We start from the raw sequence: 16953 nt of genomic DNA on the forward strand, positions 1-16953 counted from the left end.
ATAATATTTCGGGTCATAACACAGAGATGGCCGAGAGTTATACACTGCTATCACTTCTTTTTCATATCTAGGGACATATATCTTGCTAAAAATCACAATGAGCCTTACTCCATCTGTATGGTACCGACCGGTCAATTTTGGGGGGTCTGGCTCATAGCCTAATGTACATTATTGTTCTCATGTGCTGAAAATAAGAAATATTTCAATATTTATAAATTGTTTTTCATGGGTCGACTTATAAACGGGTCAATAAAAAAAATACGTTTTCAGGGCTTGAAATTAGGGACTCGACTTATAGCCGAGATCGACTTACAGGTGAGAAATACGGTACCAATATCTGAGTGTATGGATATTTAGCTCACATAATCATTCTTGTCAAAACCAATTCCAAATATTACCTCTTGCTAACCTGACCATATGGGCTCACATGTAGCAGACACTTGTTAGGGTGAACAATGACCCATGCATACACCCAAAACGTGCCTGTAAATTGATTATACATAGATGTACATGTAGTACGTAGTTATTTTAAATGAAAAGGGATATAACACAGACAATTTGGACCCTGCTTTGACCCTGCCAAACACCACCAATACATTTAACCAACCCCATGGACCCTAAGTGCAAAATGAATATATTCAAATATAGATGGTACCAGATAAAACTAACTTAAAATAAACATCTAAAATGGCCCATGGCAACTCACCCAAATATATACTGAGAGGCATAAATAAGGCAATATGAATTTTAATTACGATTTACAAGTACAAGTACACAATGGATATGGCAATTTTAAATTTATGTATGTTAAATAATGTCTAAATGGCTCCATAACACAGCTGTTTCAGCTTTTTGAGACAACAGTCAATATCTCGTGTGTCCACCATGTGAGCTAACCAATGCTTGGAATCTTCTGGGCATGGATTTGCACAAATTAGGCACTCGTGCCTGTGGAATGGCTTCCCAGTGATGCTGTAAAGCTTGAGTCAACTCAACATTTTGAGGTGAGTTCACTTGTCCATGAACTGGACACCCAAGTTCATCCCACATGAGCTCAATTCGATTCATATCGGGTGATAATGCAACCTAATCCATCACATTGATGTCCATCACATTGATGTTATTGGTACGAAGAAATGCCCGAGTGAGTCTGGCAGTGTGGGGTCTAGCGTTATCCTGTTAATGACAAGTCGTCCGATTCCACCATTAGGATATTGTCGATGTAGCGTGCAGCATTACGGTTTTGTTGGACCACTACCAGTTGTGACCAAAAATCTCTATTGATTGCACCACATACCATCACAGTTCTGCCTTGAAAACAATCTTGTTCCATCACACAGGCTTGAACATATCGTTTTTCATGGTGACGATAGACTCGTTGATGTCCATCCGTAAAACTAACGTTGAATATCGATTCATCAGAAGAAAAAAAACATTCCGCCATCCTCTGCATTGAAGATTTGCACCATTTGCTGTCCAATGCTGTCTTGCAAGACGATGTCTGTGAGTTAGTACCAGATCCATTGAAAAACAACACAGTGGAAGTAGATTACACTGTGACGTATAGTTAACCTGACAATCATGTGTCTGTGATGCGTAAGTTAGATACAAGTAAAACGGCTGTAAATAACTTTTAGTTGAAAAAGATGTTAAAATTTGCTTAAAACCTGGTTTTTGGGGATATGTAAGAAATAGAATAATACATTTCGTGTCCGTTAGATACCATTTATCTCACAACTCGTTCAAACTCGCTTTTGCTCGTTAGATACATTTTAAAACAAGTCGCTGTGAGATAAATGGTATCCAACAGCCACTCATGTATTATTCTCTGTATACAACTCAAACAATTATGATTATAATATTTTTTATTGAGATTAAAGGGACATTCCTGAGTTTGCTGCAATTTTAAAGATGTTATCAACTAACAGAGACCTTTTAACGATTGTGATTACATATCAAATATATTTTTCTGCATAAAATATTGGTGGCTGTATACTAATCATGTTTCTGATCATTCTAATATTTGTACTAGTTAAATTCCATTTTATTTCCTAAAGTATATTTTTTCGTATGTACGAAATTATTTGAAGACAAAATCGAGTTTGGGCTTCTTACACATATTAAGACAACCAAAAACACATTGAATATACAGACACTGATATTCTAAACAAGAAAATATATTTAATATGTAAGTTTAATCGTAGAAATATTTTATTAGTGGGAAACATCTTACAATGCAGCAAACTCAGGAATGTCCCTTTAACAGATTGTTAAAAAATACATTAAATAAGAAATAAAACATTTGCATTGCACAACACTCAAATCAATATTCAATCAGTCATTTCATCAAATATCATAATTATAAAGTTAAAGTTTGTTTTGTTTAATGACACCACTAGAGCACATTGATTAATCAATCATCGGCTGTTGTATGTCAAACATTTGGTAATTGCATGTATGACTTGTAGTCATCAGAGCAAACCCATAACTTTTTTCTTATGCAGCAAGGGATCTTTTATATGCACTTTTCCAAAGATGGCAAAGCACATACTAGGGCCTTTAATGGTGTGATGCACTGGTTGGAACGAGAAAATAAAATTCATAATTATAATGCAATAATATATCAATATTGATATTATCAATTACATACCACAAAATTAAATATTAACTCAATGGAAGCATTTGAAATATATATACATATCTTTTTATACAATGGTGTATTTCATCATTTCAAATGCTTCCATTGACTTAATATTTAATTATGTGGTATGCAATTTATAATTTATATCTATACAACACATTGGGAAATATTCAACATAAAACGTGTCCTAAATGTACTGGGTACGAATTGTCTAGGGGATAAAATGGTAGTGTGTATGCCCTTGTACAATTTTCAGCAGTCAATAGCACATGTGTACCGGCCTCGGTGGCGTCGTGGCAGGCCATCGGTCTACAGGCTGGTAGGTACTGGGTTCGGATCCCAGTCGAAGCATGGGATTTTTAATCCAGATACCGACTCCAAACCCTGAGTGAGTGCTCCGCAAGGCTCAATGGGTAGGTGTAAACCACTTGCACCGACCAGTTATCCATAACTGGTTCAACAAAGACCATGGTTTGTGCTATCCTGCCTGTGGGAAGCGCAAATAAAAGATCCCTTGCTGCTAATCGGAAGAGTAGCCCATGTAGTGGTGACAGCGGGTTTCCTCTCAAAATCTGTGTGGTCCTTAACCATATGTCTGACGCCATATAACCGTAAATAAAATGTGTTGAGTGAGTCGTTAAATAAAACACTTCTTTCTTTCTTTCAATAGCACATGTAGGCCTACGAGCTAGACTGCATATCTGTCAGCCTGTCGCATGATTTTGTGGTGCCAGTGTCGCTTCAAACTCTCAGACACTTGACACTTAATAATAATCTATGAATTAATAGGTGTTCCTCAAGTTCTTCACCATTCATCTGTAATGGTGTACAGATTAATGCAAGTGCGTGGTCACTATTTTTACAAGGTGTATATGTAACACATGGCGAAGTCAAGCCCTGACAATAAAGATATGGAAATTATTAGCATGTTATTATTATTATTTTGGACTTCACATGAGGCCTGTATATATAATATATTCTTAAGTTTCTTAATGCATTTGTGACACATTTAGTAGTTAGACTTAAAGCTGTAGTCTCCAGCATATTTATGATATTTAAATATTTTTAGATTATCAACTTTGATTTTATTTCTCCGATGTGCATTGCTTCAGATCTTATTACAGTATTGAACATATCCTACATTTTACCCCAAACATTAATTTTTACTTAAATACAGGCTTTAAAGGTGCAAGGAATTAATTTATTGCATAATAACACTTCTAATATGGAGATACGTTTTATCATTGTTTGAATCCAAGATGTGTACCAAAATGGCTACAAAACCAAAGGACAACCATATGTTATGTTTTGCATTAGCTAAGTTTTAATCCATCTTTGATAATGTTATCTAAAATACCATGTAAAACAATCTTTCTTAAGCCACCTGCTATATCTTATGTGGTACAGAATCTAAAAGTAATGTTGCATCATATAGACTATGTCTATATATACCAAACTTAATATGATAAATAAGCAATGATTGAAGTTTAGAAATAAAGTGTGGAATAACGTTTCCCATTTTCTGTCCCTTGATAATGAGTATGTATCAAATTGTATCAGCAACAATGTAGTTTGTCCAACATTAACTTTGCTCACCATAACATTGCAGTTACTATTTTATGTATCCGGTTATACCTATAATATCTCCAGAAATAGGATACAAATGTCAATAAAAAGGTTGTTGTCAAAAATAGTATTGGGTTTGAAAATGCACCACAATGATTGGTGGCCAAGCAATGTACACACACACAGAAAACTTCACTGTCAACACGACAATACCCAGTCAGCAGCATTATTGTAGTCTGAATGGGTACAGCTAGCTAGGTCAGCAAACGAGATGCAGTCTTTTAATTTTCTTTGCTGTTGCCCCATTTTTAATTGAAGTTCTCTGAAATCTTGCATCTAATTAACTTTTAAACAAAAATGCCTTTTTTAATACAAAGTGTAGATGTTAACAGCTCAGATACGATATAGTTTTTGTATATAGCGGCATTTATAGCCCTACGAATCAGTCTTATACAGTGCTATGAGAAGGATAAAGGTGAAGAGGCTCAACATATCGTTAAAAATATACTGTTTACGTCATAAAGCCATTGATTACTGGGTTGTGCGTTTCCAAAGTATAGTACCTTCTGTTGTTATCTGGATCCTGTGAATGTTACAGTGAGAAATCTTGGTTCGAATTAATGAAATAGACAGTTTCTATGACAAATGGTGTTTGTCGACAAAATGGTGAAAACTAGACATTAGTCGGACACTTGTGATTTGCATGTATATGGACATGTATCATAGCAAGGTTGGCATTGTGAATGTGTGTGTGTGTATAAAATGCGATCAATTACAATTTAATTTCCTTATTCTGATTGATATTGTATTGGCCATCTTGGAATTAAATAATGTAGCAATTTCTTGATTATCTGATAGTTATTCAAAATTAATTAGTTGTTATAAAAGCCGGTCAACAGTTTGTCATGGGCAATAATATATCTTGTATATTGCCATTTCTGTTTTGACAGCCATCTTGGACATCATCTTGAATATTTTAAAATGTTCAAGAGTGCCAAGTTTGTATTTTCGGATTGATGCAAAAGTCACACAAAAATAATGAAGGATTTAATTGGCAATTTAAAGTACTAGTTTAATTATTCAAAATGTTTGACCATTAGCCTTACCTGACCTGGACGTCTAAATTGGATGAGTCTCCTCTTAAACATTTTGTACATGCATGTTTAGGGTAAATATAGCAGTATCAGATTTTACACATTTCCAGAACACAGGAAGGAAAACGTAACAGCTACGGGTGGGTTCAGACAATTTATTCAATGTCACAACAAAATGGAATAGAAGACGACGAAAAACACCCTACAAAAACAATAAAACAACAATAAATATCACAACATAGAATGCATATAGAATTCATGTATATATGCCATCAAAGTAAAATAATTTACATATATACATATAACATTTATATCACAATTTAAGCAAATGTATATCTTTAATCATATTCATCCCATCATAAAAATAATGTAAATTGAATTATCCTGATCTTTAAATCCAAAGTATTTAATGTCAAACTATAAAACATTCAATGACATAAAGCAAATATGTGTAACAGATACACTTGATGAACATGACAAATACAAATAGGCATTTACCACAGTTATACATGAAAAACTGATACTTGACAAACATAATACATAAAACTCATACCAGGTAGATGACACCTGGGTATGAGATAAACTGGAATCTACTGCACACGGAAAGAGAACAGGACAATCTACAATTCAAATGCAAGACATATAAAAGAAACTATTGACAGTTACACAGTTAATACATCACATACATGTATTGCTAAACACGATGAACTAAAACACATACGCATACATGCACATACACAATTAACACATTGTAGATTTTCTTTAAGCCAGCTATCTTGAACAGATATTTATACAATGTAATTTAATCTATATACCCAATGTAAATACTCATTACTTTATACATTCATAAAGTAATTAAACAACTAGCCACAGTACTTTCTAATGGTGTTAACTAACAATGCATGTATACAAAACATACATATATAAAATAAAACAAAATACACAGACTAACCTTTCAGATAATTTCCACCTTCAAGTAATACTTTCAGTTCCACCTTTAAAATGAAAACTGGCCTGACAATATAATCTTAACAGGACAAATGCTTAAAGGAGGGGACAAATTAAGGCATTTGGCCTGGTATGCATATTCAACGATATATAATGTACATTATTGCTTAATATCAACAAGTATAATTGTATAGTTAATTAATAAAACAGTTAAATGTGACGTCTATTATATATAACGGGCGCAGCCATTTTGTACCATGCATCCTAGTGAATACACCCTCTGGTGAGCTGGTGCATCACAATATTCTGTAATAATGGCCATCCCAGTAAGCCAGTAACAATTATATATGATTTTTCAATACAAAATAAACCACCATTGTCAAAGTGTTGAAATAACGGTATTATGTTTTGTACATAAATTAACCCATATGTACTGAAATAATAATCGGAGTGTTTTCTTGGTTAATTGGTCTTTTCTTTCTGTGGCCTGTACCTGTGGTTCCTGATTGGCAGGTCTATATTTAGACAGTCCCCAGACACTGTGTCTAGACACACTAAAAGACGTGCCTCGTTCATTAAGATCAAAGGGTATTGTGCGATAACCGCACGGATACCCCTCCAATCGTAATGGACATTACCTGCTTTATTACTGTAAGTAATTCTGTAAAACCCTTGATTAAGTAGACTTTCCCATCTAAAATCACAAAACTGACCAATTACGTCGTCCCAAAGAAAAGAAACTTGGGTATCATGAGTGGTCGTTTTTGCTCAAACATACCCTACCAATAGGCCTAATAATATGCATTTTTTCTTTGGATTTTGTAAAAAAGAAAAATACTATAACTTCATTTCGTTCTATTGATTCAGATTGAAATATATTTAGTTAAATAGTTTATTATACTATCAAGTCATTTATGTTGTTTTATAAGTCAGGTTGATGAAAGCGATCGAAGTGCCTAAGTTGTCGTAAATTAGAGCGTTTGTTTACACTGTGCATAGAGGAGATGGACAGAGCTGACGTCACTTCACCCCAAGCTATACCACCAGACATCACAGAAACGAAACAAAATGGCTGCCCCCAGTTAGCAGGAATAATCATGTTTTTTTATTAACTCTAAAATTACGCGTTTTTCATTTGTTAAAGTGTCAGTATGTGTTGGTGGTCCGGGTATGCATCTTTCCAACACAAGGATCTTGTTTGAGTTGACCTTTAAGAATAAACCTAAACACTAGAGACAGGTTGTTTTATTCCCTAATGGGCTTGGGAGAGGAGTTTGAGAACAATAGTTAACATGCAAGGCAAGTAGCGCGAGTTAGTATGTAGCTGAAATAAAAGATTACCACAATTACAAGTTACCAGCCTATTGTTTGACATAACCTGGCTACGGATAAAATAAAACATTAGTTACACAATAAGCTGACAGCAGGCAAACTTTAAATAAAACTTACATTAATTACAAAAGTTTGATAGCAGGCAATATCTGCAAATAAAACATTAAATACAAACCTTAACTAAAACAAATACCACATACTTCCACATGTATGCTTCATATAATACTTTAAAACAGCTTTTCTGGATATTGTCTGAATTTTACCGTTGACCTTATAATCTGACATTTACCTCTAAAATCAGGTAGCCTCCTCTAAACAAATGTGTACTGTCCTCGACTACAAGTATGCCAGATCTGGTGCTGAATTGGGCCAGCAAGTCACGATCATTCCCCTAATTACGTCACTAATTCCAGCACATATTGAAAGCAACAATACTGTTATCATGAATACAATGAACGACAAACAAAAACCTGCATTGGTAAAAATACTTGGAATTTATTACCTCCAAAAGCTTTCTATACTAAAAGGCAAAAGTTATTGTGACACACAAAACACAAAGATAATTGATGATTAGTTTTTACTGCCATATATAAAATATTATAACATGAAAAGAGAAATGTCCGAAGGTATGGAAACTAGCAATAGTCCATGAAAGTGCGCATCTGTCATATGCAAATGTGCCACTTCACTAGAGGGGGTCCAGAGCGAAGTTCACACAGTCAATAGCGAGTGTGTCCACCTTGATCTTTGATACAGGCCTGGCACTGTCGTCTCATTGAGGCCACTAAACGCTGGAAAAAGGGATGTTACAGGCTGTGAGGGTTGCTGGCTGGAACCTGTTCAGATCCATGTGTCTTGGCGAGGGGTTGTCATGGGTGGTTAGCTGCTACGGTGACGGTCCCAGAGCTAGTTGTTTTGTTGATATCGTTGCCATAAGTGCCATATGTTTCTGTGGACGTTGAATTTACGTGCAACATTACGCTGCGAGGCCCCAGATTCAAGCATCCCTATAACTAGCCATCTGTAATTTTCACTGAGGTGTGGCATGACGAAATTGCATCAAACAGTTCACTAATGGTGTTTTTCTGACTTCTGGACTTCTGAAGGCTGCACAGAGTGGCAATGATTTGCAACTGAATGTCTGGCCTTTTATGGTGAACACTGGACAGCATTTCTCCTTAATATTCCATGTTTCTTGCACAAAGCATGCAACTGCTTGGTTGCATTTCTTTGAGCTGTTTCAGGCACATTTTCTCTGGTTTACATCCATAAATCCATTCACAAATTTATTACTCCAAACAATCCATGTCACAATAACTTTTGCCTTTTAGTATATTTGGTGACAAATTCTAAAACATCACCACCCAGCAACCCTTAGTTTAATCGACAGCCAGTTTGTGTCAACAAACTTTCATCCACTATGAAATGAATGGCTCGATCATTGTGTTGGTTTTTTAGCATGGTCATCTTATAAATCATTCTGCACAGAAATATCTAATTAAAAAAATATGTGACATTCATTATTCCAATACGTGGCCATCACAGCTTGCAGAGCATCAACAGCTATTCACTTGTTAGATTCGTTTTTAAGAAACTGCTTGTAAGATAATGGTTTCAAAGAGCCACTCATTTAGTATCCTCTATATATTTAGAAAACATCAGGAACAACATTTATCTGAGTGAACTTAAACGGATCGGGCAAAATTTTTATAAGCATTATTTTTCCATTAATATACATGTATATGAATTGATATGTAAATAATGAAGACACATTACAATTACAATCATAAAACCAACTATTAATAAAAACATGATATATATTTTTATTATATAATAGCTAGCATATCCAGTGTAATCAAAGTATGTAATATTTTTCAGATCACATACTTTCATAATTTGATAACTTCCCTTACCGAAATGACTTATATTTTTCACTTATAAGTGAAGTATAAGTAATTAAGTATAAGTGACTTATAAGAAATGATTAGGATTTTGTATGCAAATGAGGTATCACTTATACAAAGTATATGTGACATATAAGTGAAGTGTTAACCATATATATAAGTGAAGTGTAAGTCATTCGCTTATATTTAACAGAAGTGTTAGATATATACAAGTGACTTATAAGTGAAGTATAGGTGAAGTATAAGTAATTCTCTGATATTTACAAACATTGCTGTATGAGTGAAGTATAAGTGAATCACTGATATTTTACAAAAAATGCTGTATAAGTGAAATATAAGTGAAGTATGAGTGATTCACTGATATTTACAAAAACGTTGTATAATTTAAGTGAAATATAAGTGAATATCAAAGGCTGTGGTATGTTCTGTCCTGTCTGAGGTAAGATCATATAAAAGATGACTTGCTGCTTTTGAAACATGTAGAGAGCTTCCTCTGAAGACTACATGTATAGGTCAGTATTAATTATCAATTTAATTTTTTACATCCAGTAGCCAGTGATGAACTAATCAGTGCTCTGGTGACATCATTAAACAAATGAAATTAGGCAGCAATCTGTCCCTGGAGGCCAAATTTCAATATTCTCAGGTAATTAGTGTATTAATGCAACTGACCCTATCTCCACCCATGGAAATGGACACCAATTTTGGTCAAGCTACCAACTGGTAACAAATGTTTTGTCAAGAAAAAGAATCCATGAATACCATGTAAATTCCCATGACCCATTTAATTCAAATAATTGTTTTACAAAGTTATTGTTCTTATGTCACTGGTACAGTATGACAGCACTTCCACACCCTATCTGTAAACTGTCAGCAAGACATAAAAATTGAAGTACAATAGTCTTAACAAAGTGGTGTTTCATTCTTCCCGAAGTGATCCACTAATATATCTGAACAGTATATGCAAAGAAATATTTGATAAATAATATAAATGTATATTTATTTTTAAATGTTAGATTGGATTCTCTCACATCCCTTTCCTTCAGTTATGTCCTGTTCAGTGCCATCTTGATATATGTCATCCAACATTCAGATGGGATTCTGCAAAACAATTTAAAATAAAAAAATATTTTATATAGTCTGGATAGATCTGCTATGTAATTAGCAATTGTTTAATGTAAACATTTAGTTCTTTCTATTAGTTTTTAAAGACTAAGTTGGAGAATCACAGCCTACCAAGTTTCAGATGTGGGGAATCAAAACTTCAGGAAAAAACTAACTTTCAGTTAAATTTTCAATTCTACTTCTAAAAATAATAGTTTAAAAAAATATCCAATCAAATCTCTAGGATAAACGTTAATTTTTGTATTAAACCAGACTTTGAAATATTCAATGTTGAACTTTAATTTTAATTAAGAAGAAACCAGAAAATAAAATACATACCGATACCAATATCTGAGTGTATGGGTATTTAGCTCACATGTATTTGTATGTACATGTTAAGGATATTAAAGCTGGGATGATCAACTTTAATAAAACATCAGACTGATTTGTTCAGTACATGAACCATTACAACATGTTTGTATCTGGAGATAACTGGTGAATAAATGAAAACATCCATTTTAATTGTGCATTTTGTGTTTATTTGTAGCATCTTTATTTTTCTGAACAAACAATAGGTATTCTGACTTTAGAAAAGTTTTAATGTAAATGATATTAACATACAATGATTGGGCTTATAAAAATTAATATGTGTATTAAGCAAACATAAAAGCTAACAAATATTTTTCATGTTACTGTTTAAAATGTCAGTCATTACAACTGCCCCCCATTTCCCTTGGGCTTTTAATTAGCACTTTGTGAAGTAAATTAATTACTCCCAGTCTGCCAGAAGTAGAGATACACATCCAAGACAGGTACAAACTGGTCAGGTGACAACTCCCATTCTCCTATAGACATTTTATTGCCCCAATTAGTGGCGCTATGTAATCCCTTTGTAAGGTGATATCTAAAGATTCCCAGTGTTTGTGAATTGCAGAAGTTGATGAACATTACATAAATTATTTTAGTTCATTTAATCAAAATACATATGTATATATATGATGCTTTTCAAGTTGGTTTTATCACATAAACTGTTTTAATATACAATGGCACAAATGTTCCTCCATTACCGGAAATGGAGGGACAGGTCACAATGATCAAAATTATATAATTAAAAATTATAACTTATTAATACTTCCAAGCTATTAATTGATCATATGAATTTAAAAACTTTAGAATTTGCCTTGACATAAAAAAGAAAGAAATACCATGTTTGTTGGTAACAGAGGGAAACCACAAGTATATTTTAATTAATTACTACTAATTACTTATAATATTTAAAGGTAAACAACAACACCAAACCTTTGTGTGACAAAATAACTATAATCAGCACTAGTTTGAACTTTTAGTATAGTTGTATTCACTAAATGAAATGTCTATGCACATGCATTAACATAAATAAAGAGAATTTAAATCAGACAAAGGAATGCCTCCATTTTGTCTATTTGAAAATCCAACAATGATTGTAATGCATGGTTTTTAAATGAAAAACATGAACTGTTAAAATAAAAAAATAGGTGCTACATGTAGTCAGATACTTTCCAAATTATTTTTCCTGTATGATAGACTTGTTCCACGGACATGAGGTATAGTCTTAACTAAACACATGTGCACAAAGAAAATGTCCAGGTGCCGCCATTTTGGTTTTCTTCTTTGGTTTCGTCCTACTGGCTGGAGACCCACACAGTGGTGTCTGAATTAAAGGTAGGGTCAACTTAAACAAGAGCCTTATGTGTTGTAAAGATGCATACCCGGACCACCAAAACATACTGACACTTTAACAAATGAAAAATACGTAATTTTAGAGTTAATAAAAAACCATGATTATTCCCGCTAACTGGGGGCAGCCATTTTGTTTCATTTTTGTAACGTCCGGTGGTATAGCTTGGGGTGAAGTAACGTGTAAGTGAGTACCGTAACAGGGAATAAAATAATTCATGTGTGGTCCAAATGTTATTTTATTTCATAAAGTATTGATGCAACATCTCGTTTCGAAAGAAATACTTTAATCAACAGTGAAAGGTTTCATTTTGCCTGTTTTAAAAACAAGAGTCACTTTAAATTCATTATTTATTATTTAAAGCCATCAGAAAAACACACAGGAAGCTTGTAGAATACCTTTCAAATTTAGTTAGGGATAAAACGTTTTGATGATGTGTGATTTGCTATTAATTTGTGATTAATTTACAATCATGTTACTGTACTGACAAAATGAGCAGGTGACCTATTTTGACAAGGTCATTTATTTCGTTTTTGGAAGAAAAGTGCGCTGCGAACACTGACACATTCACATGTCGTATACCCTCAGGATAATTCGGAATGTTTTCAAATTATTTTTAAATCACTGGCAGGATTCTGCAAATAAGGTTTTGATTGGTGGACATGAACTTCAACTGGCTGGTGTTAGATCCACATGTAATAGTGGAGCTAATTTTAATCAGATTGTTGCCACTTCATAGCTGTCTGCCATGAAATAATCACAGCCAAACAGCAAACTACTTGCGCGGACAAATTTCCGGATTTTGGACAACAAACCCTCGTACTTAGAGTAACATTAAAATCGTTTTCTACGTGAAACGATTACCCACAAACGTTTCCGATATCCATTGGCTGGATATCGATGGAAGGATAACGAATTTCCCGGACATATGTGATTGGAACAGTTAATCATTGAACAATGGTCGTGGCCTCCCATTGCTTTTGCCCCCCAATTTGCAGATAGGTCTATTTTGGCGAGATCTCGCGAAATCTCGCGGTTTGCGTCCTCGAGTAACTCTGCAACGGGCACATGCGCAGTGGAATGAGAAAGAGGTCTATTGGGTGCACATAACCCACAGTCATTACTCAATACACTTTGGTGGAATAACACCAACACCACATAGGAATATGTTATGGGGCGATATCACATTAAAAACTGATACCGACGGATTATAATTTTTAGAAATGTGCGAAAGGCAGACAAAAACACGCACAGGGACCGATCCAAGAAACACAAGAAAAAGTCCACCTCGTATGTGGGCCCCGCCAGACAATCTCAATAGATGTCCAGTTGAAATGTACATAAAATTCAAATATGTTCGATCTTACGACTACCATGACGTATCAACTCCATTTTATCTTGCCACTGCCTGTAAAACTACCCCACTTGAAGGCCAGCTTTGGTTTAAACGTCAACCATTTGGGAAAACCAAACTGGGTATGCTGTTAAAAGACATGATTTCTGATGCGAAAATAGTTAGCGACAAAAGTCTAACAAACCACAGCGCTAGAGAGTACATGATTCAAACAATGCAGAATTCTAACATGGCTCCGACACACAATATGCAGATTTCTGGCCACAAGAATGTACAAAGCATTAAAGGTAGAGTCAACTCAAATAAGAGATTTATGTGTTGGAAAGATGCATACCCAGACCACCAACACATACTGACACTTTAACAAATGAAAAACGCGTAATTTTAGAGTTAATAAAAAACCATGATTATTCCTGCTAACTGGGGGCAGCCATTTTGTGTAGTTTTTGTGACTTCCGGTGGTATAGCTTGGGGCGAAGTGACGTCCGCTCCGTCCATCGATCTTCTCTATGCACAGTGTAAACAAACGCTCTAATTTACGACAAGGCGCTTAGCTTTCATCAACCTGACTTGTAAAACAACATAAATGACTTGATAGTATAATAAACTATTTAACTAAATATATTTCAGGTTACATCAATAGAATGAAATGGGAGTTATAGTATTTTTCTTTTTTTAAAAATCCAAAGAAAAAATGCATACTATTAGGCCTATCGAGCAAAAACTACCACTCACGATACCCAAGTGATACTTTTCTTTGGGACGACATAATTGGTAAGTTTTGTGATTTTAGATGGGAAAGTCTACTAAGTACTTAATCAAGGGTTTTACAGCTCACCAGAGGGTGTATTCACTGGGATGGTACAAAATGGCTGAGCCCGTTATATATAATAGCCGTCACATTTAACCGTTTTATTAATTAACTATACGATTATACTTATTGATATTAAGCAATAATGTGCATTATATATCGTTGAATATGCATACCAGGCCAAATGCCTTAATTGTCCCCTCCTTTAAGTCCTTTTGAAGTTGCACCATATTGCCTAAGGTGGCAAGGCTATTAATCGCAGGATTTTGCACCTCTCATAATAATCCCTTGTTCTATCTGAATTCCTGATGTCATTGTTGTTGTCTTTGTTTTTGTTATGGTTTTTCTTTTCTTGATTTTTTTGTTTGTTTTTGTTTTAGTTAACTTTTTTATATGTATATATACAAATTACCATTAATAGATAAAATAAATCCATACTGCAATAAACATTGAAATGAAGCTCACCTCCACACACACACACACACACACACACACACACACACACACACACACACACACACACACCCCGCCCTGCCGCTACAATTTTACAGATATTTATTGTGACAGGTGGTGAGTCTGGAGGGTCTATTTAAGTGAGGAGGTAGCATGGGATAATTATAATCATATAGCATCATGTGTATTAATATTAATATTTTTTTTTATTATTATTGGAAATATTATCAAATTCTGTTAATGTATGTTTGGTTGTTTAGCCACTGTTCCGAATGAATTTGATAAATCCTGTGAGAAGTTATGAATTAAAAAAAAATAACCATAAAAAAATTTTGGACTTAGTTTTTTCCATGTTCATTTGGAACACATCATTTCCTTTGCAAAAGGACTATCTCCAAACTAATTGTTCACTTATATTTCACTTATAGAAACAAACAAAAAATGTCTTAATTCCAGTTCACTTATACCACTGATAAACCACTTATAGGTGAAATATATGTGGAGTATCAGTGATGTATCAGTTAACCATTCTTTTCACTTATACTTATATACACTGATACTTCACTTATACCAATATATGGGTAACTTATAGGCCACTTATAAGTGGCGTATAAGTAAAGTATATTCCACTTATACGTTTGTATAAGTTATTTCCGTAAGGCTTTACAAATTAGATCTGAATTAATCGAAATCATGGCACTATGTTTATTGACATTTACATGTAAGCAAACGTACTACGGTGACACTCAATAATTGACATATGCATTCATAGTCATCAAACAAAAACATTTCAATAGCAACTTTATACTGAATAATTATGTCATATACTTAGGAGGCTTCAACCCCTCTTGAAGTGTATTCCACAAAAAAGCAAAATGGCAGATGATAAAAAAGTGCATGTATTTTGCCCTATGGAATCTCGGCAAAGTAGATATTAGTGACATCGTTACAGTCTGACTCTTTTATGTGGAATCTGTCATTGTAATGTTTTTTTCACGATATATGTTTGGACAAAAGGAGGAGAAAATCTAACAGTACTTAAAGGTAGGAGAGTAATTTATCGTAGTTGTTAACAATTTGGTTTGGACTTTTAAGTATGTTCAGTGATTCGAATCTGTTTATTTTAAAATTTTAGCATTTTGTGTAGTGTAATTGTTCATTTCTTAACAGTTTTTGTGGTGAAGAATCTGGTTGCTACTTGAGAAATAGCCAGTAATTGTCACAGTAAACATGCATACTTAATGTATTTTGGAATAATATTAATTATACTTTATGTTATTAATTCTATTGCAGCAAACTATATGAAGCACTTGGGCAAGTACCGATGTAGTTTATGCAGCTACTGCACAACTAGGAAGTATGACATCAACACTCACTGCCAAAAGCACAAACAGAGAAGTTATACCTGCAAAGACTGTGTGATTACATTTGAAACTAGACAGGCCCTACAGCGCCACCTCAATCTGAACCATAAACAGCAGGCATTTGCCTTCCCATGCCCTGTCTGCAGCAATGTGTTTGGCTACAAGTCTGAGCTGGAAGAGCACATGTTGGATCATCCTGGCAGCTGGTTGCACCATTGTCCCAAGTGTGACAAAGGATTCTCAAAGCAAGAGTACTTGACTCAGCATTTGAAGAGATGTGGTCGACAGCGTTGTAAGTGATAAAATATTTTACATATATACTATACAGTATTTTCTGTTTTTGTTATCCACATTCATTCATTATACAACTTATTTTTGTGCTCATATCCAATTAACCTTTGTACTGCTGGATTAATTTTTAACAAAACCACGTTGAGTGGGTACATGTTTATAATTTTTACTCGCATATATTCACTTAAATAATTTATAAATACATAAAATAAAGTTCATAAATGAATCGGTAAGTATTATTTTCAGGGTTTTTATAATTTTTATGTTAATGTTGACTAAAATTAGGCAAAAAATCAAATAAGTCACATTTATTTTACCGGCATTTGTGGCCAGCTGTCCAGTATTTATGTCTATTATTCCCAATAACGGTGGTT

General features: G+C 34.1%; 1 protein-coding gene across 1 annotated transcript in view; it reads left to right on the top strand.

Moving 5' to 3' along the window:
- Positions 1–16953, top strand: part of LOC121368233 (zinc finger protein 267-like) — a 92834-nt gene that overhangs the window by 50468 nt on the left and 25413 nt on the right. Inside the window, exon 4 of the mRNA XM_041492870.1 lies at positions 16218–16580. Within this exon, the coding sequence (XP_041348804.1) occupies positions 16218–16580 (363 nt within the window). The remainder of the gene's footprint in view (positions 1–16217; positions 16581–16953) is intronic.

Source organism: Gigantopelta aegis, chromosome 3, assembly GCF_016097555.1.
Source record: "Gigantopelta aegis isolate Gae_Host chromosome 3, Gae_host_genome, whole genome shotgun sequence".
Taxonomy (NCBI): Eukaryota; Metazoa; Mollusca; class Gastropoda; order Neomphalida; family Peltospiridae; genus Gigantopelta; species Gigantopelta aegis.